The 26,366-nt window shown below is 52.8% G+C and overlaps 1 protein-coding gene across 3 annotated transcripts in view; it reads left to right on the plus strand.

Moving 5' to 3' along the window:
- The first annotated feature begins 5,991 nt into the window (after nt 1–5,991).
- The window catches only part of RBPMS2 (RNA binding protein, mRNA processing factor 2), a 32,279-nt gene continuing 11,904 nt past the window's right edge, over nt 5,992–26,366 (plus strand). For all 3 annotated transcript variants that reach the window (XR_009959411.1, XR_009959410.1, XM_062583504.1), the window contains exons 1-6: nt 5,992–6,324; nt 20,810–20,887; nt 22,630–22,668; nt 23,281–23,343; nt 24,422–24,572; nt 25,285–25,433. Coding sequence is in view for 1 of the 3 variants with exons in the window: in XM_062583504.1 (XP_062439488.1) it covers nt 6,265–6,324; nt 20,810–20,887; nt 22,630–22,668; nt 23,281–23,343; nt 24,422–24,572; nt 25,285–25,433 (540 nt within the window). In the remaining 2 variants the exon portion in view is untranslated. The remainder of the gene's footprint in view (nt 6,325–20,809; nt 20,888–22,629; nt 22,669–23,280; nt 23,344–24,421; nt 24,573–25,284; nt 25,434–26,366) is intronic.

Raw genomic sequence — 26,366 nt, forward strand, 5'->3', positions numbered from 1 at the left:
GATTGCCATCCCTGTTGCCATCTCAGGCTAGTTTGGGGCCAGATGGGCCAAATGGGTCAACAGAGCCAAGAGGAACAGCTGTGCTCTGTGTGAGGTAGAGATGGGGATTGGGAGATGGAAGATCTGGAGAGGCACCAGTGGAGCATCACCAAGGAGCTGGGCTGGGTCTGTCTGGCCAAAAGGAGATCAAAAGATGTCTTACTACAGCCTACAGCTCCTGGAGGGGTAGTTACAAATGTGATGGAGCTATACTTTTCCTTAGTAGTGGCAGGTGTTATAACATGGGGCAACAGCCACAAATTGCAAGGGTCAGGTGGGATGTTAGAGAAGACTTCATGCCCAGAGAATGGTACAGCCCTGGGATGGGCATCCAGAGAGGTGGAGAGCTCCATCCTTGCGGTCTTCAAGCCAGGACCAACCTGATCCAGTACTCGTGACCATCCTGCCATGAGTGGGCTGTGAGACTCTGGAGATCCCTTCCCACCAACATGGAGGATGATGAAAGAAAAATCTCCAAATATTTGGATGTCAATCTGTCCCCAAAGCAATATTTCAGCCCTAAAGCCTCCTCCTACCTGTGGCCAGAGAAATCTGTGAAAACTAATTTAAGATTGTGTAAATAGTTTTTGGTGATTTTCAACACCCAGTTTGCACGTGCCCATCACTCACTGCAGCAGTGTTAGCGAGCCCCACGGCACAGCGGGGACCTGAGCCATGTGCTAAGACAACCCCTGTGATCCTCAAAATGAAATTCCTGCTCCCTCTTCAGGTGGGTGGACAAGTCCCAACTAAGTCACATACTCAGGATCACAAACAAAATGGGTGGGGAGCAGGAGCCCAGCTGCAGAGGGACCTGTCTCTGCTATTGCCTATAACCAGCATCTGGGTGGACTGGACCCTGCTCCCATCCAGCCTGTCTCCATACTGGGGACCTCCTTGCTCTCCCAATAGCCTCAGCAAACCCACAGGACAGAGATGGAGAAAGGAAGGAGAAGGGGGGGGGGGAAGAGAGAGATAGAGCACCCTTGGAAAATGCTACTTTATGTAAGCTGGGACAGTGTAAAGCAGCAGATTGTCTACAGGTGGCTGCAGTTTCAAGTCCCACCCTGATTTCTCAGCTGATTACAACCTGTTTTTCTATAAATCACTTAAATGGACCTTCCCCATGACCTGCTTAATGGTTGTAAACACCTGGTAGCTTTTACTCCCTTTCCCTGGGGGAATTCTCTTCCCCATTTACAGATGGGACAGCATGGGGTGGACATGCTCCTGTGGGACTCTGTGACAGGACAGCAGCCTGAGAAGGTGACGGTGACACATACCAGACTGGTTGATGCCAGACTCTAAGGGCCAGATATAGCACTACACGTGCTGCTCATCCTTATGTGTGCAGTGGGAGGAGACCCACAAGCTGTTCTGGAGGTGAAGATGTGATTTTTCCAGCCAACAGCGAGTGCCTGGGGCTTGTAGTGGCGAGGCCTCCCCAGCAAGCTGGTTTCTTTGTCACTTCCCTGCTCCTAGCCCTGTTCTGTGCTTGTGGCAGCCTGGTGTGGTTTTAGAAGGACATCACTGTGAATTAGTCCTGTGCTCCCCGGATGCATTTGCTAATAAAACATGAGAGCAGAGAGACTTGGCCTACAGACAACTCCAGTCAAGGACTTCGAGGAAGAGCCAAGAGCCAGCCCTCTGTGCTAACTGTTAAGCTGCACAGCCACTTGGGCACCCATCAACTAAGAAGGTCACCGTGTTGCACCTAAAGGTGCGTTTCCAAATGACTGCAGAAGACCATGTGGTCTTGGGCCTAAGAGCAACTTTTTGGTTTCACTCACAGGTTTCTAATCAGTGTGGATTTGGCTTTTCTCCCAGCTGATCCACTCCAAACAGGAAGGGTTTTGGGAGAGGTTGGCAGACTGGGTATGCATAGCATCACCTCTGCTCTCCTAACCACTGCATCTCGGTGGACATAGCGTGGCAAGTACGGGGCCTCCAGTATAGACCTTGGCTAGATCCCAGAGGCAAATACTACGTGGCATTACGCTTGGCATTCACTGCCTTGAAGTGAAAAGCACTGGTGTGAAAGCGCATTGCTGTAAAACTTGGATGAGCTTTGTCTGAACAAACCAGAACATTGCCCCAGTTCCATGCTGGTTCAGCTGATCCAGTTGGGAGGGGGACTTGGATTGTCCCCCTCCCTGTTAAAGCTGGGCAACTCCATGTAGCAAATGACCCAAAGGAAAACTTGTCAGGCAAAAATCAGTGGAGCCATTATACTTTTTGGTGGACTAGCTCACCTGTGAGGACTGGTAATAGCGACTGCTTCACTTGTCCTGCCTTTTGCCCACCCTCGTAAGCTTGCTGCAGCAAGGAACATCAATTTGTCTCCCACCAGTGCTGTCTGCTGCCACCGAATACAGCCCGTGCACAGCCTGTACAAGCAGGACGCTTCTCTCATGCCCAACAGCGACACGGCAAACTTTGCTGCAAAATGAACCAGAGGCTCTTTGGAAATTCAAGTTCAGGTTTCCGTTCCTGCCCACGCAGGAGTGTTGGTTGGAAGGACCTGAGAGGTCTGCTTGAAGGAGGGCCATTGCTGAGTAGCTCAAGTCTGGATGCATCGTGTTGTGGTAGGCTGGTACCGAGAAGAGATGGGTGTTGAAAAGACAAGAGACACACGGGCACTGCAGGAACCAGGCAGAGAAACCATCAGTAAATCTCATTTTAGCGCAGGGAGGGAGCAAGTCTCATAGTGGCGCGCTGGATCTGCTCTCGTTGCTCCAGTGTCACAGCTACAGCAGCGCTTCCGCTTGCGGCGGGTGTTTTTCCTGCTGTGGAAGAGACGGCGTGTTTCCTCCAAACGTTAGCATACGCTCTCAGCACCGTTTCCTTCGGGGTCCGATGAAAAGCCTCTGTTTCTTTTCTTTTCTTTTCTTTTTTTTTTTTTTTTTTTTTTGAGTTCCAGCCATTAATATCTCCCTCCTCTTGCTGCAGGTTCGGCATCTGCCGCGGTTTTCAGCCCTTCCGACTTCAAACCCAGCGTCTGTAGAAAGTAAAAACTGTGAAGAACATGGAGAAAGCTCAGCGGGCTTGGTGAGGTTAGGCTGTTTTCAGCTTCATTAGCACTGGGGGCAAATATTCCTGGTCTCCATCAGAGCGGACTTGCTCCGAGTCTTTTTTTGACACGACAGAGGATGTATATGTGGGAGCACAGTGCTTCTGCACCACCTTACGCTGCGGGTGGAGGCTGCATTGCCGAAGACCTTGCTCTGCCCCAGCCGTGCTAAGTGTCGTGGGTGAATTGGCGGCTCTGCTCTTGGTTCGGCAGTGCCAGGTGTATTTAGTACAAAGTGTTTCCAAACAAAACCTGTCAAAATGGTATTCTAAATGGGCAAATTGTTTTTTTAAAAAATTAAAAAGTGTGTGTGTGTGTGTAGGGGTTATTTATTTATATTTTTTTGCTGGAAATTACCTTCTGCAAAAAGTATTTTGCAGGGGGTTGACTGGGGAGCAGCTGAGCAGCCCGACGGGAACTGGGCTCTCTGACTTAGCAGCCCACCATGTAGAGAGCCTTACAAAAAGAAATGGTCGTCTTGCCACTGTCTATAAAAAGTAACTGAGAACTTAATATACAGATACACTGTGCTGCATACAAGCAGCTGCTGCTGTTAAAAGCCCTAACCTAGAAAGCAAGGAAATACAAAGCCAATGCTCCCAGGAGGACGTACACATTTTCTCCTCTAGATGCACCTCCTGCGATGAAACCCCCCGCCCCAGCCCAGCGAGCGCTCGCTTGACGGCAGGAACTGCCTTGGCAATGGTGCTGCCTCTTCAGCATCTCCTTTGCGATGCAGGGAACCAGAGCTCCTTGGACGGTGCTGAAGGACATGCGTGTACAGAGGGGTCTGGAGAAGGCTGAACTGAGGGTGAAATTTTCCTGGAGAGCCTCTGATAACAAGCCACTGCACAACCAGGTGGAAAAGCAAGTTGCAGGCAGGGCTGGGGCTTTAATGCAGCAGCAAACCCAGGTGTCCGCAGGGAAATCGGTTGTGATTTTACCCAGCCACATTCACACCTCTCCACAACATCCACATGAGCAAAACTTCATCCTGGAGCTATTGCTGTCAGCAAATGTTAGATATGTCTGCTGGAGTCACTTAATCGTGGAATAAGTTTAATTTTGAATTGAGATGGTGATAAAGATGTGGTCACGCACTCGCGGAGGGGAGATGAATGCTTGGGAGTTAGCCGGGGGCTTTCTGATTTTTGAGTGCTCTTCTACCAAGCTCCTCACGCTTTCCCATTTGCAATGACGCAGGCTGGTGCTGCTGCTGTCACTGTCACAGCGTGCGTCTCCCCCCGCCGGGGCCACCGCGGGCCGACAGCCTCACTCCCCTTCTGCTCTGCGGTGGCCATGGCCGTCTCTGCCTGGCTGGAAAGGGAGCACGGTGAGGCAGTGTGTGTGTGTGTGTGCGTGTGCGGGGGGAGGTGGTGCTGGGGCCACACGTGCTGCTGCTGGATGAAGGAGGAGATGCCAGTCAGGGCTCGAAGGTGGGTCTCCCAAGAAAGGTCTGCTTCAGAGCAGGAGGAAAGGAGGGCTAAATGCCCCAGCAAGTTGGGATCACACACTCCTTTTGCAGCTTGGTGGGTGAAGGAGCACTAGGGGAGAGCAGGGCTGATGTTTGCTTCTCTCTTTCACCCAACATTAGGGGCGAGGAAGTGGTGAGGACTAGGCATATCTGCAGCAAGCAGCACTGGTTAGGCTAACATGGCTCAGACCCCCCTAAACATCTCCCACTTGGCAGGCTGACTCCAAACACCACCCATGGGCAAGTCTGAGGCACAAAATCATCTTGAGAAGGGCTTCCCATCCTCCCGTTGTGGTCAACCTGCGTACGGAGCAAGGTCCTGATGTTTGCGTTACACGTTCACCTTGCATGGGGACCAGGTGGTGGGGATGAGCCACCTACACCGTTGTCTGCCCATGGGGACCCCCTGCTACCCTTCCCTGCCCTCCAGGCAGGGGCTGCCTTCTTGCATGAAAGCCTAGGGGAAGGCAGGACCCTCTTCATCCTCTCTGACTCCAATAGCAGAGCGGGGAATGGGTCCGGCTGCTCCGTTGGCACAGTGGGGTTCTGGCACAGCACTGCCACCGCTGCACAAGGGAGCTGATGACCCTCCCAGAGCTTGGCCCCAACACATGCTGGCCTCCCTGCCCACTTTGTTAGGATGAGGCCATTAGGCAGGAGAAGAGTGAAGGATGGATGTGCCTTATGCATGCTCCTAGTAGCAGCCTGGAGAGCCTGTGCTTCCGGCATGGACTGGCTGCTGTCCCAAGGGACCTGGGGCCACCATCCGGGTCTTGGGCCCATAGGGCCACTGTCCTAGGGGATATGGGACCCGCTGTCCAGAGCTTATGGGTTCCACATCCTGGGCTGTTGGGTTGCAGCCCCCAGGACTTGGGGCTGCTGTCGAGGGGTTACAAGCCTGCTGTGCCAGGCTAAGGGGGCTGCTCCCCCCGGGGCTATGTGGCCGCTGTGCTGGGGGAGGAGGGGGGTCGCTTGGGGCTGCTCTCCTGAGCCCATGTGCCGCCATCCGCAGAGCCCAGGGCCGCTGTCTGGGGGCGCTCGGACCCCCACGGCCTTCAGCCGCTTCCCTGGCAGCGCCGGGGAAAGGAGCAGCCCGGTGGCGGCCGGCACGAGCCGCCGGGGGCGCGACGGCGGCCGCCGGCGCCTTTAAGAAAGTTGAAACCCGAAAGTTCATCAAAGTTGAGAAAGTTTTTCGTGGAAAGGGGGAGGGGAAAAAAAAAACAACAAACCCAAAAAACTAACCACCACCACCACAACAACGACCGAAAAAAAAAAACAACCCCCAACCTCCCCCCCACCTCCGGCACCCCCCTGCCGGGGGCGGGCCGGCCCGGGATTGGCGGCGGGCGGCCCGGGGGCGGCCCCGGGCGGGCGGGGCGGCGGCGGGCGGCTCCCGGCCCCGCGGCTCGGTGCGCGGCGGCGGCGGTACCGGGAGCGGCGGGGGCTGGGGCGCGTCGGCCCCGCAGCTGCGGCTCGTTACGCTCCGCTCGGCCCCGTTCGGCCCCGGCCCTTAACAGCGCCGCGGCCCCGGCGCGCCGCATGTGAACCGGGAGGGCACCGCGACCGCCCCTGCGCACCGCCCCCCTTCCCTTTCCCTCCCCTGCACACTGCCCCCGCGCACCGGCCCCGCAGAGCTCCGGAGCAGCCGGCACCCACCCCCTTCTGCCCCCGGCACCCCACCATGAGCAACCTCAACAAGGACACCGAGCACACCAACGGCAGCGGCAACGTCGAGGAGGAGGTAGGACGGCGCGCACGGCGCCGGGAACGGTGCGGCGACGACGGCAGCTCCGGGGGACCCGAGAGCAGGGCGTCGGGGCTGGAGGAACGGGGTCGGACTGGGGCTGGAGAAGTGGGGCCAGACCGGGGCTAGGGAATTGAAGACGGGGTGTCGGGACTAGAAGAGCGGGGCTGGGAAAGTGGCGTCGGGGCTGGAGGACTAGAGCTGGGGAACTATAAATGTGGCGTCGGGGCTGGAGGAGAGGGGCTGGACTGGGGCTGGAGAAGTGGTGTCGGGGCTGGGGAACTGAGGATGGGATATCGGGGTTGGAGGACCCAGGTGTCGACGCACAGGAGATGCTCCCGAGGCTGGGGAACCAGGATGGGGTGCTGGGGCTGCCCTGGGGGAGTGGGGTGGCATGGTGCTTTTGGAGCATCCCTGGGCAGTGACCCAGGGAGAGGGGTGTTGGGGCTGGAGCACTGTGGGTGCTGGGACTGCCCAGGAAGTGGGACCTGGTGGTGGGGGTTGGACTGGGGATGGGGGCTGGACCACTGGCAGCCTAGGCAGGGCAAGTCCTAGCTGAGAGCACCCTCACCTGCCTGGTGGCCTTGTGGTCCCCCCTGAGGCAGGGGACCAGTAGGTCCCTGCTCTATCTAGCTTGGTATGATGGCTGGTCCCCAGATGGAGGGTGCCCTGGGTGCAGGTTGCCCCTGTGGATGGAGAGACTAGGTTTCTGCAACTGGAGGCTGCCCTGCCCATGTGAGCTGCTAGGGATGAATTTGAGCCACCATGGTGGAGCCCTTGTTCCACTCCCCATGTTCCAGCAGCCTGGTGGGGATAGAGGGCTGAGAAGCACCTTGCTGGCAGTCCTCGTTCCCTGGACAGCTGTTGCAAGCAGGAACCTGGATAGTCCTGGACTCCATCCTGGGAGGATTTGTGGGGGTTGTTGTTCTCCATCCACACACCAAAGCATCCGGAGCTGAGCCTGCAGCGCCAGGCACTTGCCCTATGGCTGCCGGAGCTGCTGGCTAGGCGCTGGTGTGGCTGGGACTGCAGCATCTTGCTCGTCCCACTCCTCAGGGAGGCATGGTGCAGCAGGTCGCATGCTGCCCTCCATCTTAGATGGCTCTGGAAAAAACTCGGGCATGGTAGCGTTTTGCTGCAGTCCTATGCGCCTGGCCCTTGGGACCGGGGAGGTGCTCTGCCCCCTCCCCCAGCCCTCCTCGAGCGCGCCGTGCGCTCTTGCCTCCGCAACATGGCGCCTGGGTTGCTCTGCTGCCTGCCGGGAGGGCTGCACGGCCCCGTGTGCCGCCTGCTTAGGGGCTGTCATGCCCCCTCGTGTGAGGGGAACAGGGTGGGATGGATTGGTGGGTGGTAGTGGTGTGGTGGCTGTAGCTTTTTTTCCCTTCCCTGCATGGAGCAGGGCTTAGGCAATGCGGTAGGACATGGCTGCAGTACAGCTGGTGGCACATCCTGGCCTCACTAGGTGACACTGGCATGGGTGGGTAAAGAGTTTTTTTGGGTTGTTTGGGGCCCTGTGAGGCTTTTGTAGTGTGGGAAGGCTCTGTACCAGGCGTTTCATGCACTGCACGCACATGCGCAGGAGACTCAATGCAGATTCTTGATCCAATTATTCACTGGCCTGCAAAACTCCCTGAGATCGATGCTGCTTGGTGTGTCCTAGCCAATGTTGCTCTGCTTTGGGACCTCACAGGTGGTGGCTGGGTGTGCTGGGGGAGAGTTTGCTTGTTCTCCCCACTGCCAAGGGCTGCCTGGGTTATGGTTCAGCAAAGCAGGTGCTAGAAACTGATGTGTCCTTATTGCACCCGTGAGCATGAAAATCCCTTTGGGAGGAGGAAGGGAACCTGGTCCTCACCAGACTGATACTTGGTGACTGGAAAGCCTAGTTTAGGGGAAGGAAAAAAGCCAAAAAGCACCCTGGGGAATGGGGCTGGTACTGTAATGGCGGTTGAACAGAAGTGTCCCTTGCGCTCTCCATTGTTCCACCTCTGGCAGTTTGCAGGGAGGTGGATGGTCCAGCCCACCCTGCTAGATGGTCTGCAACCTTGCTGGGCACCTCTGCCATCCTGCATGCCAGGGAGGCAGGGGTGTAGCAGAAGATCAACCGCCTTGGAGAGAGCGGAGTGCTTGGGAGGCAGTGATGCTAAGCTGGGACTCATGCAGGGTGTCATCCAAAGAGCACCTTGCACCTCATTCCTGTGTTTCTTTGGTGCGGTGCTCTGTTGGCCCGGCTGGGACACTAGACCCCATGTCTGGTGAGGTTGCTATTGGAAAGCCCTATCTCCTCCAGGATCCTGCTGTCGCAACAAATAATGTTGTGGGTGACTTGCTGTGGGTTGGGCTCTGTGGTGGTTGCTCTGAGCCTGTGGGAGCCCTCTGAATGCTTGTTTTTCCTTTCCGGCTGACCAGGGGCTTTTTCTCACGGCAGAAGAAGCTAATGCGGTATTAGGAATGATCTTGTGTTTTGGGGTCTTGGCTTGGCCAGAATTTGGGTTAGATTGGGGAGAGCTCTTGGCCACATCCCTGATACAGGGGAGCAAACAGTTTTTGTAGCAATGTTTACATTTAATGCCAAGTTGAATCCTTGCAGGCCAACATAAGCAGAGGGTGTGCTGGAATATCTTTCTGAGCTGTGTGGATGATGCCGCTGGATCCTGGCGTGGCGGACACGACTCGATCTCCCTGTGAGTCTCCTTTGCTGCTTTCCAGAGCAGTTGCAGAAGGGAGACGTGCGGCCCAGATACAGCAGGGTGAAGCTCCCAAATTCAGCCCAATTTATCTAATCTGTGAGTCCCTGGATCTTGCAGCCCCTTCCTGCCCAGTGACATGGGGAAGACAGGAATGTCTCTTGCTCCTCTCTAGGTCGTTAATGGGAATGTTAAACAAACAGGGCCTAATGTCAGTCCCTGCTGTTCCTCACCAGACACCTCCCAAATTTGATACGTCGCCACTTACTGCTATCTTTTGTTTAGTTTTCCAGGCAGCTGCCAATCTGTGTGACAGCATACATCCCTGCCCTCCTGAGGGGCGGTGTGAGACTGTCAGCTGCCTAGGTGCCCCGCACTCGTTGCGTGCAGTGCTTCCTCCGGCAGCCGGAGGAGCTTGCTTGCCTGCTATGGACACTGTGTGTCGTGTTTGTATGGTTGTATTGCAGTAAGGACCTCTTGTGTTTACCCCTGTCACCACTGTAGTCTTGGATGTTCAATGCAGGTGTGTCACCTCTGCTCTGGTCCTATGGCTCATAACTGATTTGGAAGCCTCAAGTTAATTGTTGCTCCTCAGGAGGTCACTGAGGAGTGGGGGAAATTTTGAGCCTTTTGTTTAGGGTCCTAATGCAGGTGGCTGGAGTGCACTGTTATCCCATGTGTCCTCTTGCTGCTTTGTCCCTTTGAGGGAAGGGGCCGAGTCTCAAGGGCCTCTCTTGCAGCAGAGTGATGGGGGCTGCTGTCACAGTAGAGCTTGGAGGTTGAGGGTTGCTGAATGTGGACAAAAACTTGAATCTGTGGTGGAGATCTGAGAGAGAAAGTTGGGCTGAGCACAGGCAAGGACCAGGAAAAGTTATATGGTCATGCTCTGCTGGGAAAGGAACTTGTTCCCTGTTGGTGCACAGCAAGGGCTGTAGAAGACATCGTTTGGAGTTAGCGAATGCCCTGTTGCAGGAGGCAGAAAGCTTTGCTCCCAGACTGCTTCCACTGGGAGGATGGGCTAGAGTAGCAAGTACTTCATTCCTGGCCTTTCTTAGTTGTTGCATGCTGGAGCTGCCAGAACCGTCCAGAAATGCCACGGGTAAGCCGGCATGTGTTAGATGCTGGGTCTCTGTAGCTCTTCATGAACTGGTGCCAGACATCTTTTGATTTCTGTAATCTCTGCTTGAGTGGACCTAGATACCTCTTGCATGCATGGATTGTAATTCTCTGACTTGAAACAAATAAGGTTAACATAATTTCTGAGTCAAATGACTCTGATGCTGCTCTCTGCTACACAGAGCTTGAGGGTGTAGTAGTTACTATCTCCCACTTGCTAATCTTCTTGTATTCAATCTGCTTGAACCAGAATGGTGTTTCAGAACTGTTTTCATGCATCATAAAAGTATCTTCCATGTTAAATGTGGCTTTATGTTAGTGACAGATTGTTGGCTGAGCAATACCCTGAAGTCACCATGCAGGCAGAGGTTCTGGGAACTAGTGTGTTCCCAGACCTCCTCTTAGTCTATCAATGAGCCATTCTTACTGGGGGAGGGATGTGGGAATCTCCCTGTCTTGGTGCCTCTAAATTCTTGCAGGATAGCTTCCTTTTCCTTTCTCGCCATTTCAGATGTAAGGTTGACTTGTCTAAGTTGCGTTGAACATCAATATCCCAAATAGTCTCTGTGACAGAGTAACTGTTCTTCTTCCAGCTACTTGGCTGTGTAGCTAGTCTGGTGAATGAGATCTTGTTTCAGAAATGAGTCTTTCTCCTTGGCTAGTCTGAGGAGGTGCTGAGTAGAGCTTTCCCTGTGTGGTCTCATAAGTAGTTTCTGGTGTTGCAGTAGCCTGCAGAAGTTGTGAAGGCTGTGCTATTATCAGTCAGAAACTAGCAAAGGGCTGTGCTTTTCCCCTCATGGATATGGGCAAAGTGGGAAGGATGCCTCAGGAGATGTTTGGAGGGTAGCTGAGAGTGGTTCAGGCTTTGATGTCCTCCATCATGGCTCTGCTAGAGGAATCAGCACTGTGTGAAGTCAGCTATGACTTGTCAGAACTGGTGCAGGAAGCTCCTGAAGGAGCTATAAGCTCTTCTTGACTTGCTAGTCTTGGCAGTGTTAAGATCTGTCAAGTTGTGGAGGTTGAGCTACTTGGATCATGGAGTGCAGCATGTGCCTGTCCAGGCTTCCTGAGTGCCTGAAGTGAAAACTTTGAAGACTCACCAGGAGATGAGTGTGGAAGTGAGATGGTCAACACCTCACTTGTGGTGCTAAGCATCTTCGCTTGATCACAATGCCCTGCTCTGTAGAATGGTGTGTGGGATAGTGTAGCACTGTTGCCCAAAGCAAGTGAGGCAGTGAAGTGTTGGCTGTGCCAGATCTGGCTAACTCTTCCCACCAGCACTGCTGAGGACTGGATGTTTCAGTTTGCAGGAGCTCTAGCTCCTTAGGAAAATCTCTATCCTCTTGCTAACCCACCTGAGGCATCTGTTGTGAGGCAGACCTTGGGCTACCTGTCATGTAGCTAAGTAGCCCTCAGTCCCAGGGAACTCTGGCTAGACCTGTGATGGTGTTTTCTGGTTTGAGACTGTCTGAATTTCTTGGAGCAGCAGTAAATGTGGTGAATTGAATGGCAGCAGGTCATTTCCTTGGTGACTTGATCCATTTTGTTCTTCTGAGGGAAGTCAGGCTGCATCTTCTCTCTAGGAGTATAATACATTAGCTGAGACCTGGTAGCCTTATCAGATCTGGAAGCAAGTCATCTCAAAAGCTTGTTCCCTGAGGAAGCCCTGGGGTATGTGTACATCAGAGGCCATCCCCATAATAGGAAAGTACCTCCTCTTGCAACACTATCACTATGTGAGGATGCTTTGTGTGGTAGAGGCACAAGCATGAAGAATTCAGGTGTGCTGTAAAACACCTGCATGCCACATGGAATGTCTGATACTGAATTCCCCCTGTGTGCTGGATGCTATGTGGTTGGACCTGGTGAGGGAGCAGGGCAATGGGAATGCAGCCTCGGTGCTGGACATGCTGAATCTAATCCTGAGCCAATGCAGTGTTTCTGGGGAGGAGGGACCCTGGGGTGCTGCAGGCAGTGGTGGTGGTGCCATAAGTGGTTGTGTGCCAGGTGACTCTTGCCTTGATATGGCAAGAGTGAATGCCATGTGCTTAGCAAGGGCATTTTGCCTGCTGCATGAGGTCATGGCTAGTGGGGAGGCCTGAAAATTGCTTGTCCTTGAGCCTGCTGTCTCCCTTGGGTCAACCCTAGCAGAGAGGGGTACCTGGCCAGATGGTAGGTGAATGTGGAGGCAGAGCACTTGCACAAGCTCTGGGCTCTGCTTGGCATGTGCCAGATAGAGCTTTAGGGTGGTGAGGATTTCTTTGTTCCCAGGGCTCATCCACTGGCTTTGCTGCTAGGAGGCAGGAGCCGGGGTGTTGCCGAGGCTTGCTCTGTCTAGTGAAGATCATCTCCTGCACCCAGCCCAGTGGACAGGGACAAGACATTGACCTTTGCATCCTATGGGAAGGAACAGTCTGGAGCCCAACTGGCCAAATGTAGCAGGGCAGGGAGGCAGAACATAGGTATGAGATCCTGCCTTGCCTTGATGTGCCCCAGGGGCTGTTGGGGTGAGTTTCTCTAGATGAGTCACATGGAACAGCACGTACTGACATAGTACAATGCTCTCCTTGATCCGCTCTTCCGCAGCTTACCCAGGCATGGGCTGTTGTTGGTGAAAATGCAGGAACCAGTGGGGCAGTCTATCTATGTGGAGGATCTGCAGCCCTGCTGCATAGCCCAGAAGTAGTTCTGGAAGTGCTGTACCTCCCAGTTGAGATGTCTTATGTACCTGAGGATGTGGTGATGGGTTCTTGCATTAATGTTAGCTCAGGTTCTGGTTCTCAGCTCTATGTCAGAAGCTGTCGGCCTGGGGACAAAAATCGTCTGCTTTGAAGGGCATCGGGCCAGAGTCTGTCCGAAAGTGAGCTGAGCTGTGGTTCCTGTGGGCTAGTTCTTACAGCAGTGGCTTGAAGTGCAGAGCAAGCATGGACAATGAGCAAGCACCCACTTCTGGGAGTTGTAAGAAGAGAGGAGAAAGCTTTACCCCCTGGTCTTTTGCAGAGGGATGTGAATCAGGGGGGCTGGCTGGGGTATGTTCTCTTTCTAGCTTGGACCTTATAGCTTGTACTATGTGCTGTATCCATTCTTACTACACACTCTGTGCTGCTGCCTAGGCTGTCTTTCTGGGCCGTGTGTCTCATCTGCTCTATCTGCTACATTGGATGCTCGGGGTGCCCACTTGAGGTCTTGGGGGGAAGAATGCCCTGTGGTGTGGAGGGAGGTCAGGGCATGTTGCTAGTCAGGGTTGGCAGCCCTGGTCCATTTTGGGTGGCATAGCTGCTCCCCACTGAGGAGTAGCCATGTCTTGCCCAGAGCTGGGCTAGCTCAGTAGTGCCTAGTCCTTGGGGTTCTTGGCTGCCTACTGATGTCCCCAAAAAAGCTCCTTGCAATTAGGGTGACACTGCCATAGCCACTGTTAACCCCTGAGAGCTGCCACAATCTTTCAGCTCCCCACTGCTCTGGTTTTGTGAAGACTCTTCTGGTATTGGGAGCTGTCAGGCATGCTCCGTGGGGCCATGATTTGGCCAGCAATGTGCCATTTCAGATTGGACAGATTCAAGAGGTTCATGTACCTCTCTGTCATATCCTGCCTCTGTGGCTACATGAGCGGAGGAGGCAGGTGTAGGACCAAAAGGTGACTGGGAATTTAGCTTTTAGCTGGGTGAAGCAGAGACCAGTTGCTTGAACACAGATGTCTAGTGTGAGGACCCAAGTAAAGAACATACCTTGTGAGGGTCCTGCATTCAGGCTGATGCCTCATGCTGAGGGCAGAGGGTAGCAGAGGGTCTCTGCACCTGCTGCCAGGAGAATGAATTAGTAGGTGCAGGCTGGAGGAGGTGGTCTGTGGCAGATTTCTGTGGTGTGCTGTCATGAGCTTTCTGCTTGTGTAAGGTCTGGCAGCTCCAGCTGATGGTGAAAGGTGTCTGTAGGCCCTTTGCTCCTGCAGGGATCCTCCTGTCCTTGCTATGTCACTGGAGCCAGGAGTTCAGTGTGATGGGCTGTGTAGTGCAAGCATGATTGTGAGCATCTTCTAGTGTGTTGGCTGTGAGATTCTACCTCGGCAAATCTCTCAGCAAAGTGGAAAGCTGGGGGCTGTGATGGCAGACTGGGAAGGATGCTGTGCTAACCTTTTCCTGAGCTGGGGAAGCTCTGCTTGGTGTGCCTAGTTGGGAGAGTAATCTCCTGGGAGCAGGGGAAACCCTCTCTGGCCTCCTCCAAATGCTTCAACAGCTTTGAACCTGCTGCTGTGGCCCTAGTGCCCATGGGTGATGTACTCCATGTGGGGTGCTGTGAAGACAGGGGACAGGACTCAATTGTGGGGAGCAGGAGGAAGTCTCCAGCACAGAGCCAGACCAGTGGTGCTTCCTCTGCTTGGGCCATGGCCTAATCTTGCATGCTGTCCCGTTATGTCTGGACTTATCTTCGCTCATGTGCTTCCTGCTCAGTTGAGCAGAAACCAGCGCCTGTCCCTGCTTCCCTCCTCGCTCAAACACCTTCCTGCCCTGACCACAGTGGCTGGGCTGAGCCCCATTGAGACTCCCCTGCTCAGTGTGGGGGAAGAGCAAATGTTCTTTGGGGGGAGGGAGGCCCTGATCAAGCTATAAGCAGAGTTGTGTAAAACACCCCAGCCTGGGGGTCCAGTATCAGTGCTCGGCTGGGCTTTCTTGTGTTCTGCTCCTTATGTCCCTCTCCCCCATTCCTGGGTTAATAGGATGTTGTCCCTTGAATGTGTCTCATGTGAAAAGCTAATTTGAGAGGAACATGCTTGAAGCCCCCCTTGCTCTGAGTGCTGGAGGAGGACTGTGGTTCAAGGCTGCTTTCCTCTCCAGGGATATGGCCTGGGTGAACATCTTCCCACTGCCACAGCTGCTGTGGCCTTTGCTGTTCTGTGCTTCCTGGCTAGAGCAGCTCCTGGACTGATCCTGCACCTGGGCTCAGCAGTAGCCTGCCTGCTGGTCCTGCAAGCTGTCCAAGGATGTTACAACTCTGCCAGCAATGGAACTGCAAGCAGGCAGCCAGCTTGTGCAGCCACTCTACTGTCAAGTGCTGGTGGTGGGGAAACTGAGGCATGAGGTGGCAGAGGAACCTGCTAATGAGACTGTTCCTCTTGAGAAGCATATTCCATAGCATTGGGACTACTCTGCCTTCCTGCCAAGCAGTAGGTGGAAGTAGATCAGCCTCATCAGTATCTCTGCACCAGCTGCCCCTTCTGGGGGTTTACCTGCTGAAGAACAAAACTGCCCAGCACTAGGCCTTCATAAGGCAGTGGCAGGAACTCTTCGTGCCCTGGGCTGATCTGGAGCAGTGAGATTAGGGCGCCAGCCACTGAAGTCCTTAATCTCTGTGGTTGGGTTCCCAAACATTTCCCTCTCTGCAGCCTTGTTTTGCAAGCTCAATTCCCTGTGTTTTGCAGCCGTGCCTTATAAGTCCCGGCTCCTAGAGCAGCCTGCAGGCTTGCTGCATTCCAGCAGCCTCGCGTCAAGTGGCCCCAGCTGCATTGCATCCAGGACTGGGGGCTGGCAGTGCTGCTGTAGCTCTGCAAGCAACCCTGGGGCTGCTGTCCTGCTCCTGGGGAGCTGCGTGCCAGAATGAAGTCCCCCATCCCTCCCAGGATGTTCGGTGGAGCAGGATGCTCTGTGCTGCAAGTGGTGCCTGAGACGGTGTGGCTGTGTTTGTAGCTTAATAGGTCTTGATCAGTAGAGCAGCCATTCCAAAAAGTGTCTCTCTGTTGCTAGTGTAGGAGTATTGGTGCATAGAGCAACTTCTACCAAAGCAGGTCCTCCCATGGGAATAGCTGTGGTGTCTGTGGCTATGGGACAGCCTGAGTCAGGGGCTGAGCCCTCAGGAACCTAGCATGTAGGTCAGCATGGGTCAGGGGATTGCCTGCAGGGAGGAACAGCCTTGGGGAGGTTGTGTGGGAGCTTGTTATCTGCAGGATGGTGCTGAGCTCTGGTAGTGTATAGGCAAAAGGCTCGGTGCAGAGCTTGGTGCTGTTCCTGTGGAAATGCTGGTGTGCCTGAATGGGGTGGCTCTGGACAAACCAGTGTGTACCTGTTTGCAGCTGGGAGTACTTTCCTTGGAGAGGGTGACTGTCTGGTGGCCCAGGAATAGATGAGGTGCTTTAGCACAGCCCTGCTTCTGAAATCCTGATGAGCTGCCTTCAAACATCTGCTAATCTCTGGCTGTAAAGGTTTGTGGGCTCCAGGTGCTGGGAGAGTGGCTCCAGGAGCTGGCTAGCTGGGGAGGGGGCAGAGTGGCCACAGCTGTGCAAAAGCATGGCTGGAGGTAATGCAGATAACAGATTAATCTTCCAGAAGAGAAGATCCTGCCTCACTTCCTTCTGAGAGGATTTAGAGCAGTCTCTTAACTAAATCCCAGTGCTAGAAAACTACTAGAGCAGCCTTACAGGAGATAGGTGCTTGTGCCTTTGCATCTAACATTTTTGGCATACCTTGACCCTTGCTGGGCTGCAGGGCAGTGTCTGGCACTCCTTGGGACTCTGTGTTGAGAGCTTTTATTTAAAGGAGAGCATCTGGCCTTTCTGGGAGAAGAGGACTGACTGGCTGAGATGGAGCTGCAGTAGGAAGAGGCAGGCACAGCTGCTTAACTTCTTGAAGCCTTGGTGCTTAGTACCAGGCTGCGCTTGCACTAGATATCTCCCATGTCTGTCATGGGATACATGTAGGTATGGTTGTGTAAGGACTGCCTTAGAGCCATTGATTTGAGTGATAAATGGCGTTGTCCTTGTCCTTCCCTGCTCCTGTGTGGGAGCTATGCTAGGATCCTCCCTCTTTAAGAAATGGCCTAGCTGGTCTTGTCCTTTTTGGCGCAGATCCTGTTTTCCATGGCTCTGCTCCATCTCTGAGTGTTTGGATTGGGGACATCCCTGAGGGGGCAGGGATGGGGAAAGAAAGTGTTCTCCGCAGGGCCTCTGACAATGTGACCCTGCTGAGCTGTCCTCCGGGAGAGCTACTCCCTGCTTCACTGCCCTCCTCCTCCTTGGAGTTGGGGGGAGGGTAGCTAAGAGCAGTAGTTCTGGGTGAGATGGTGGTTTTCTGACCTGGTATCGCATCTCAAGTGGCTAGGAGCAAAGTCTAAGGAAGAGCCTATGAAAAAGGCATTCCTGGAAAGCTATTTCTGCAGCATCGCCAAGCTCCTACTGAACACGAGCTTTGGCCTGGGCAATTCCTACTCTAGGTCTGGATGGGTTTTTGTTTGTTTATTTGTCCTGAAATTTGCTCTGTGAGGCAAGTGGGTAGCTGTGTTTGGTGGCAGGGAGCTGAAGCAGGACAGGTGTATTTAAGCGGAAACCACATCTGTCTTGGCATGTGTGCAAGGATTTGGACCATGGATTCAGATTCATCTCCCTCTGCCCTGTGTGATCCTAGTGACCTCAAAGCCTGCAGGCTGTGGGCTGCTAATGGGTGGCTGGAGAGTCCCAGTTCAGTTCATCCTCTGGAAGATTTTGGTCCCAACCCCTGATTGTTGTGCTTTTTAAAATTTATTTTGGAGGGGGCCAGGAACTAGGACTATCCACAGTGTGCAAGATGAGGGCACACCATGTGCTTAGACTGCCAAGATGCCTCCCTTTTGGGCTGCTGCTGGTCACATGTCTACACCTGGTCCCGGTCTGTGTGGCGATCTCCTCCCTCTGACTTACCTTGCTCTGTTCATGTCCCTTGAACATATAACCCAGGTCTCTCAGCCTTACCTTCTTGAACAACTTTGGTTGTCGCTTACCTTTTTCCAGATCAGTTGTGGATGTGCTGAATTGCAGAGGTCTCTGGAAACCAACTATATGCTCTCATCTCTTAACAAGCTCTTCTGTGCAGGGACCTTCCTTAATCTGTCCTGGTACCCTTGAAGAGTTGTTTGAAGATCTTAGCTGATAATGTTTGGGGAATGTCTGTCCTGGGATTCCTCAGACTTTCTTCAGGGAAAAGTATCAGTCCTTGGTGGGTGCTGTGTGCTGCCTGGCATGCCTTCTCCAAAGTTGTGGATAGTTAGAGATCAGGCTTGAAGGCTGAGGGATGTTCTCTATCTGCAAGAGAAGGTATCCTGCTTCTGTCCTTGGCAGTGACTTACAGGGACAGCTTTAGGAGCCTGTTACCTCTGACAGAGAGCTTTCCTAGGCACCTGCATTGCTCTGTTGAAGCTCTTGTAAGGGATCTGAGTAACTGACTTTCTCCTTCCCCAAGCAACTGCACATCTTCCATTCTGTCACGCCTGTCGCAAAGACTTACTGAGTGACACATCACGGGACCATTTAGAGACCCAACAGGGATGTAGATTTCTATCTGCTTGGAAGAAACATCCATTCTGGGGTCTAAGCACACTCAAATCCTGAAATATTGAAAAGGAACGGTGCTTTCACATGGCTGAGGCACATGTGTGCAGAGTGTGGTGGCACACTCTTCCCCTGCAAGAGATGGCCCTGTGTCTTTTGGGAATGTACGGAAGGCACTCTGCATTGCCAAGCTGCAAGCGTCAAAATCTTTGAGGCGCTTTCTCTTGGGTTGCCTGCTGCTGTTTTCCACTTTACCTGAGCGGTGCTGGACTGGGTAGGGAGGCTGTGGGACTGAATCTGAGCATGCAAAGCATTTCTGGAGTGCTTCAGATAGCATCCTGCTTCCCTAAACAGGGCGCAAAAAAAAAAAAAAAAAAAAAAAAAAAACCTGGAGAGTAAAGGTGAAGGGATCAGGATGTGCAGAGTCTGGGGAAGAAGTTGCTGGTGTTGGAAGGAGGGATGCTCATCCTGGCTGCATCCTTCCATTAGTCTTGAGATACTGGATTAAAGAAGGGGTCTGCACCCTAATGGAGATAGGGAGGCGGGGGTGGCAGGAGCCCAATGGGGCATTAGCTGGGGGCTTGCAGCCCTTAGTCCTGGCAGACATGGGGAGAAAGAGGGACAATGGGTGCAAAGGCTTTCACGATCATTTTTGTCCTGGAGGCTTAACTTGCTCTCTGAGCTCATGTGAAGGGTGTAACTGCCCTTGCAGGACTGTCCTGGGTACAGGAACTCAGGGGAGGCACTTTGCTTTGCTTTCTCCTGGAAGCAGATGAAACTTCCCTGCTTTGGGGAGCCTGACTGCTTGAAGCATCCTGTAGTTGTGTAAGTTTGCCTCCAAAGAGTTATAGGGTGCAGAGGCTCTGATGCATGTTCCTGTGTTCTCAGGCTGCAGTGCAGGAGCAGGGTAAGTGTGTGCTGCTTGGTTTTGTGGGAAAAGAGGTTTAATGAGGTGTTAAATACAACCAAGTCCCTCTAGGGAAGGGAAATGGCTGAGCAAAAACTAAAATGTGGGGTCAGAATGCTTCTGTCTTGGAAATGTGACGGAGTCACTTCAGATTAGAAGCAAGCCAGGAGATGAGCTTTGGCACTGTACTCCTGGTCCTGCTACATTTCCAGCTGATGGCTGGAAGTTCTACAGCCTGGAAGTGTCTGGTACTGTTTGATGCCATTTTGAGCGTTCAGGCGTAAACATTGTCCCACGACCTTCCAGTGGCTTGTTTGGGACTGGCAGAGTGGGTATCATTCCCATTTAATGGAAAGCAAGGAACATAGAGCTCCATCTTCCCATGGTTTTCTGTCTCTTCTCTCTTCTGTCAGTGCTGGCCAAGCTATGATGCAGTCTCCTGGTCCTTAATAATGACTATACTTGCGTCTTGGTGATCTCTATAGTGCGTAGCTTCACTGTCCACCTCTGTGCTGATTCACAAGAAGTCTTGGCAGATGCATCATGCTGCTTCCTATAGAAATAGGCTGACAGCCAACAGCTCCCAGTGCAGGGAGATGGTGGTTGTGATGGTCTAACTGTCAAGCAATACTGCTAGGCCATGTGCCTTTAATATTGCTCCTTCTTCCTGGCTATTCATATGAGCTATAAAACTATCTATTGAAATCTTCCTCTGGTATTATATTTTGGCTTTTGCATGCCAAGCACATTTGGGGGTGACATGTGACTTCTATAGCTTGGAAAGAGGAGTGGTCTCCTTGGACTTGCTGTACTACAGCTGGTTTCTGGTTGGGCACAGCAAGACAGCATAAGAGCTGGCATGGGAGTGACATCTAGAGGGTCTGTTTCAAATGGGGAAGGAGCAGGAATGGACCACCAAATCCTCACACCAATGTACTGGGGCTCTTGCAGAAGTCCAAGGTGCATATATGGTGATGAGGTGACTTTCAATCAATAGCTGAAATGAGATTCTAGGATGGGCTAAGGGAAGGTCTAGCATGTGAGTGTTTCATCCCTGTAGACAGGGGTGAGAGAGAACTGGGGCTTTTATCTATCTCTTCTTTCTGATGTGTGTCAATCTCTGCTTTCATGCATTTGGCAATGTATGATCTTCTAGTAATCTCTTCAAATCTTAGCATTCATCAAGGTCCAGTCAAGGGCTGTAGGCTGCTGTCCATACCCTGTTCAACCCAGATTTGCTGTCCTTGTAGTCCTAAATCTAGCTTCTAAAGGTCTAAATCTTTCCCTGGAATTAAGGAGAGGACTTGGTGTATCTAACAGAGGAAAACACTCCTGTAATGTAGGGGAGTGTTAGTGTATGCAAGGCTGCCTTTGGTGTCAGGTGACCTACCTCCATTGCGCCTAGCTTCTGAAGCATGCTCTGCAGTCTATTCTTGTGCTTTGGTACTAACAGCTCCTTTCACTAGACCTCATTGGCCTCTCCCCTAGGTACGGACGCTGTTTGTCAGTGGCCTTCCTGTGGACATCAAACCCAGAGAGCTTTACCTGCTCTTCCGACCATTCAAGGTAAGAAGGTTTATCTTGCTTATGCTGTTCTGAGGAACATGCAGCTCTGAGCATTGTCTGGGGTGTCAGATGAGCAGCCTCTGTGGGGCTACATTCTTGGTGTGGCTGCTGTGAACTGGAGGCTTGTAGCTCTGGGAGAAGTGGACTGCCCTGCCCTTTCTGGTGGGAGAAGAGCAGAGTGGGAAGGAGCAAGAGAGAAAGAAAATAAGATCTGTGACTTGGCTCTGCTTAGGTGCCTTCAAATCTGGCCTTTGGTGGGAAAGATGCTGTCTTGTGACCAACCTTGCAGACAAAAAAGTCTGTCAGAGGGCAGCAAGGATGAAATGGGAAACTGGACCTTTTATGAAAGCTCTGGAAACCTGATAGGAGGGCAGAATGGTATCCCACAGGTTGCATTCAGCTAGGTAACCTCCCCTGGAGCCTGTTGGTGAAATTACCCCAACTCCAATGAAGGATGCTTGTGTAGCCCTGCTGCCCAACTGGACCAGCCCTGGGTACTTCCTTGGCTTTAGGATGTATCCTGCTGCATCAGGCTGTGGTTGCATAACTGTCCATCCTTTACTGGATCTTTCCCTCTGGCCCTACCAAGGACTGGGATGGGATTCCTCTTTCCATGTGCTGGTGCTTTCAGTTGTAGAGAGGAGTTGTGGTTCCACACAGCTGCTGAAAGCAGCCTGTGCAGGAGCATGGAGGCTGCTGAGGGCTGAATGGAGAAACTTTTTGGAATACATGGACTTAATCCATATGATAGGACAAACTACAGAAAGGTTATTTGAGGAACAAGGCCCGTGCTGATGGTCCTTTGCCCTGCACCAGCTATCTTCAGCTGGGCTGTACTAATTGAAGGATACTAGTTGGAGGATACCTGTCCCTTTTGGGAAAGGAAATGTGAACACCAATTGCTCTGCAAGCTGTCCCTTGCAAGCTTGCTCTGCAAGCTGTCCTGCAACTGTGGACTAGGGTTGTGCAGACAGTGTGATTTGCTCAGGGTGCTGCTTTGGGATGTTTCAACTCAGTCTCATCTGATCTGGGACACAAACCATGGCATTACAGTGGGTGGGCTCTCCTTGGTTAAAGTGGGTGTCTCATTGCTGAACAAGCACTGGGACCCATAAGCCAGTCTGTGCCCAGAGCTATGGTAATGTCCTGGCACCATTCTTGCAGCCTGCCCAGTCAAGGCAGCAGCATGTCTCAGCATTTGGTTTTGAGTAGCTCGTGCAGGTGATCTGGCTGTACCTGGGCAAGGACCCATGTTGTGTCAATTAAGTAATGTGCTCTTTAGGTATAAACTGACCTGTTACTGCCTCCAGCTTGTTCCTACGCAAGACCTGGGAAGCTAAATGCATGGCCAGTGAAGACTTGCATGAAAATGAGCCTCTTCCTGAGGAATCCTTGTTGTTCACATCCCTCTAGCATAGGGTGCTCTGTGCTCCCTAGGCAGTAGCCAGGTAGGACACATCTCTTCATGAAGAGCTGGAAAACAGATTCCTTCCCAAAGGGGCAGAATGGACTAGCTGAGGTATCTGCTCTGCTCCTAGATTAATCTCAATGCCGTCTTTTGATGGGGAAGAAGAGGCCAGCTGCTTTAGAAAAGGGTTCGTGTATGTACCTCCCCCCTGCTACAAACCTTGCTTTCTGAAGGGCTTGGTGCTGCAGGAACTCCAAAGCTACCATATAATGCCTTGCTTGTAGCTCTGCTCCTTCAGGAACCTGACACTGACTTGTTTTCTTCCCTTCTCCAGGGTTATGAGGGGTCACTGATCAAGCTGACTTCAAAGCAGGTACCTTTTTCCTCCTGCCTGGGTATTTTTGGCTTCTACTAGAAGAAAATTAAACTTGCCGAGAGGGGCGGTGGAATGGATGCCGTTTCACTGTGTGGAGCATTATCTATGCTCAGTGTACACAGCTGGACTCAGTTCACACCCTGCCCTGGTGGCCCCAAGCAAATGGCATGTGCCGAATGTGTCCGTATCCTCTGTAACTGCTCTGAGCTGTGTGAGCTGTTGCCTGTACTCGGTCCTCAGCTGGGTGAGACCTGATGCTTCAGCCTCAACCCTGTGCTGGCAGAAACTTTCCCCTATCTCATCCTAACTAAGGCTGTGAATCTGGCAAGACCAGCATGGTCAAAACTGAAGCACTTGTGTGGGCAAGGGGAATTTGCTGGGGGCTGCTGGGGTGTGAAGGGCCCCCACGTGTAGGAACACTGAAGCATTTGGTGTAGTGGGAACAGGTGGAGAGCAGGAGTCTTGGAGCTCTAGCTCTGTGCAAGAGCCCTCTGTAAACTCAGATGGTCTTTTCTGACTGCTGTAAGCTGTCTGGGGCAGGGAGGTTGGCAGGGTAATCCAAAGAGTTGGAGGAGACTCCTGAAATAATTTTATCATTATTTCTTCTAGCCAGTTGGTTTTGTGACCTTTGACAGCCGGGCTGGTGCGGAAGCAGCAAAGAATGCCTTAAATGTGAGTATCTGATGGGCTAGGAGGCGCCAGGAAGGGCTGAGGCTACTGTATGCCCTGCTGTAGCTGGACCTAGAGCTTCTTCTAACCCAGCTGTGGGCTAGACTGGCACTAGCCTTGTCTGTAATATAGGAAAGGCCAGGCTGGTTCCTAGGTAGCTGTAGGGCAATATACATCTGAAATCCTGTAATGCTATACTAAGACACGTAGAGCCCAACTTGTATTTAGCACCAGCTTTTGAGGCTCTAGGTTGAGCTCAGCAGACTAGCCTGGTAGTGAAAAGCCTTGTGGCAAAGCTTATCTGTCATATGGCTGTAAGACTGGTGCTGGCAGCCTTGTTAAAGCTTTGCTTACCAAATGCCCTGATGAAAAGTGTGTGGCAGGTCAGCAGAGCAGGGCATTGCCCTGGACTTTGGCCTGCCAGGACCTCTGCAGCTAGAAACATACTATCCCATGTTCCTGTTTCCATGGCAGGACATGAGGCAGGGCCTAAACTGGCTAGTATAGGGCTCCTTAGCCTGTTCACCACATTCTCAAACTGCTGCAGCTCAAAGAGGGACATTAGGAATGCGGCAGGTACAGCCCAAGCTGTCTGCATCCTATATGACCCTGCAGAGTTTAGTGGGATCTAGGCAGCAAAATCTGCTGAGATGGTTCTGCCCTGCTGCAGACCCTGCCTCAGGCAGCAGGGCGTGTGACTGTCTCTGCCCAGCCTGGCAGTAGATATAGCAGTACCACAGATAGCCCAGTCTTTATTGGAGCTTCTTATCCCAGCTCCAGCAAAGTCAGGTCTTCTCTGACAACCATTAGTAGTAGTCACTGCTATGCTGGCTGGTGAACTGTGCACAGACAGCAAAGCTGTGTGCCACATCCTCGTGGTAGCCATTTTCTGGTTATGTGGTCATAGGCCAGTTGAATGTGGAAACATAAGCCTGTGGGAGCTTGAGTGTTACAGTGGGCATGCAACTGCAGCGTGATGACCGCCATTCCCCAGTTAGGCTTTGCTCCCTGAATAAATACAGCCTTTTCTTGCACTGGAAACCTCCCTGCTGAGAGACTCCTATGCTTTCTCCTGCCGCAGGGCATCCGCTTCGACCCAGAGAACCCCCAGACCTTGCGGTTAGAGTTTGCTAAAGCCAACACAAAGATGGCCAAGAGCAAGCTGATGGCCACACCAAACCCCACCAATATCCACCCTGCCCTGGGCGCACACTTCATTGCACGAGACCCCTGTGAGTATACTGGGAGGCAGCTTGAGGTAGTGCCTGGTCCAACCTGGGAGATGCCTGGCACCAGGAGTGCTGGTGTTGAGACTGGACACAGCCAGGATGGAAAGGACCCTTCTTATCCACATACAATCTGGCTGAAGCCTGCCCAGTGCAGTAAGGCCAGCACACTGGTTGCTGGAGAAAAATGGGCAGCCCGTAAAGCTTCTAGCCAGTGCTGCAATCACTGGGAGAGCAACAAATGTTTCTTGTAGATGAAGTGATGCCTCTCAAGTGCTTAAACCATCCCTAGGTGCAAAGCAGCAAGGGCCAGTCCTGTGCTGTGCACCCTCAACATAGCACCATGGAGCAAGCAGCCCTGCTTGCTGCTGCAGCTTGTCAGGCAGCCCGCAGAATGGTGCTGAGCGCCTCACCTTCTCTGTTATCCTGCAGCACCAGCCCAGTGCTGTGTGTGTGTACCAGACTGCCTAAGACTGTCACGTGCTGTGGGGCCCTCAACAGGGATGGAGCTGTCTTCCTGGGCTTTCCTGGCAAGGCTGGGAGGCTGGAGGAGCAGTTAGCCACAGTGACACTGCAGGAGGATATCTCAGTGCTATATTTTAAACCTCACTGGGACAGCAGTGCAGAATCTTGGCTTTGAGTTGAAAATCCAGAGCCTTTCATGTAGGCTGTTGGGGCCAGCTACTAAAATGCTATCACCTTGTGTCCTCCTGTCTAGATGACCTGACTGGAGCAGCTCTCATTCCAGCATCCCCAGAAGCATGGGCTCCCTACCCACTGTACACCACAGAGCTAACCCCTGCCATCCCCCATGCCGCGTTCACATACCCAGCGGCTGCTGCTGCAGCTGCTGCTCTTCACGCTCAGGTGAGTCACTCCTGGCCTCCCTTGTTGAGAACTGTGCTCTCCTCTCTCCCCATCCCCTGGTACTTGCCCCCTTAGGTCTCTGCTTGGTTGGTTTGACCCTGGCCTCTGCACCTTGACTCTTGGGCCAAGCCTCTTCCTGGCTGAAGTACATGAGGCCTGCAGCCCTGAACAAACCGCAGGGGAAGTATTAAAGCACTGGCTACCAAGTAAACAGCAGCCTGTGTGCAATTTGAGCTCGGCTCTGGTTTGTGGCCCTGCAGGTCCAGCCTGCTTCCCTGGTGGAGGCAGGCAGCTGGGGAAAGTCAATGCTCAATTTTGGCCAGCTCTGCTGGTCTCTGTGGCCAAAGAACTGTGTTGTGGGACTGCTGTGAGGAAATGCTACATACTGGTGAATAAAACAGCTACGAAATGTCCTCCTTGAAATTGGAAGTCACAGCGAAGGCAGTGGCTTGGCTCGGTGCTGAAGCCAGGGCTTACCTGGAACCCACTTGGGCTAAATGATTTGGACATGCTTTTAAAGCTGAAGTGGATATCCTACAGGATGTGAGTTATCGGAGTCCTGCCACAGCAAAGAACTGAGGTTTGCTCAAAGAGTGGTGTTAGCTGCTCTGGATGCAGGCTAAGGAGTGAGTTGTGTATGGGCCTATGGAGATGCTGGCGGTGGTGCATCCAGCTGCCTGGTATCCCAGAGGATCTGCTTGCTGACAGCTGAGGTGTAGGGATGCCTGTGCTTTAATGTGCTGAGACCAACACCCCTGCTGAACATAAATGACCCTGAAACTGGAAGCACAAGGGGAAAGTCAAAACTGGCCAAACTGAGAATTTCTCTCAATTCCAGATTAGAATGCTTGATTTGGGGCACTGGGAATAGGAGAATATCAACCTTGTTTCTAATCTGCTTGGTGTTATCTGCTGGCTGCACTCTGTCTGATT

This window comes from Rhea pennata, chromosome 10, assembly GCF_028389875.1.
Source record: "Rhea pennata isolate bPtePen1 chromosome 10, bPtePen1.pri, whole genome shotgun sequence".
NCBI lineage: Eukaryota > Metazoa > Chordata > Aves > Rheiformes > Rheidae > Rhea > Rhea pennata.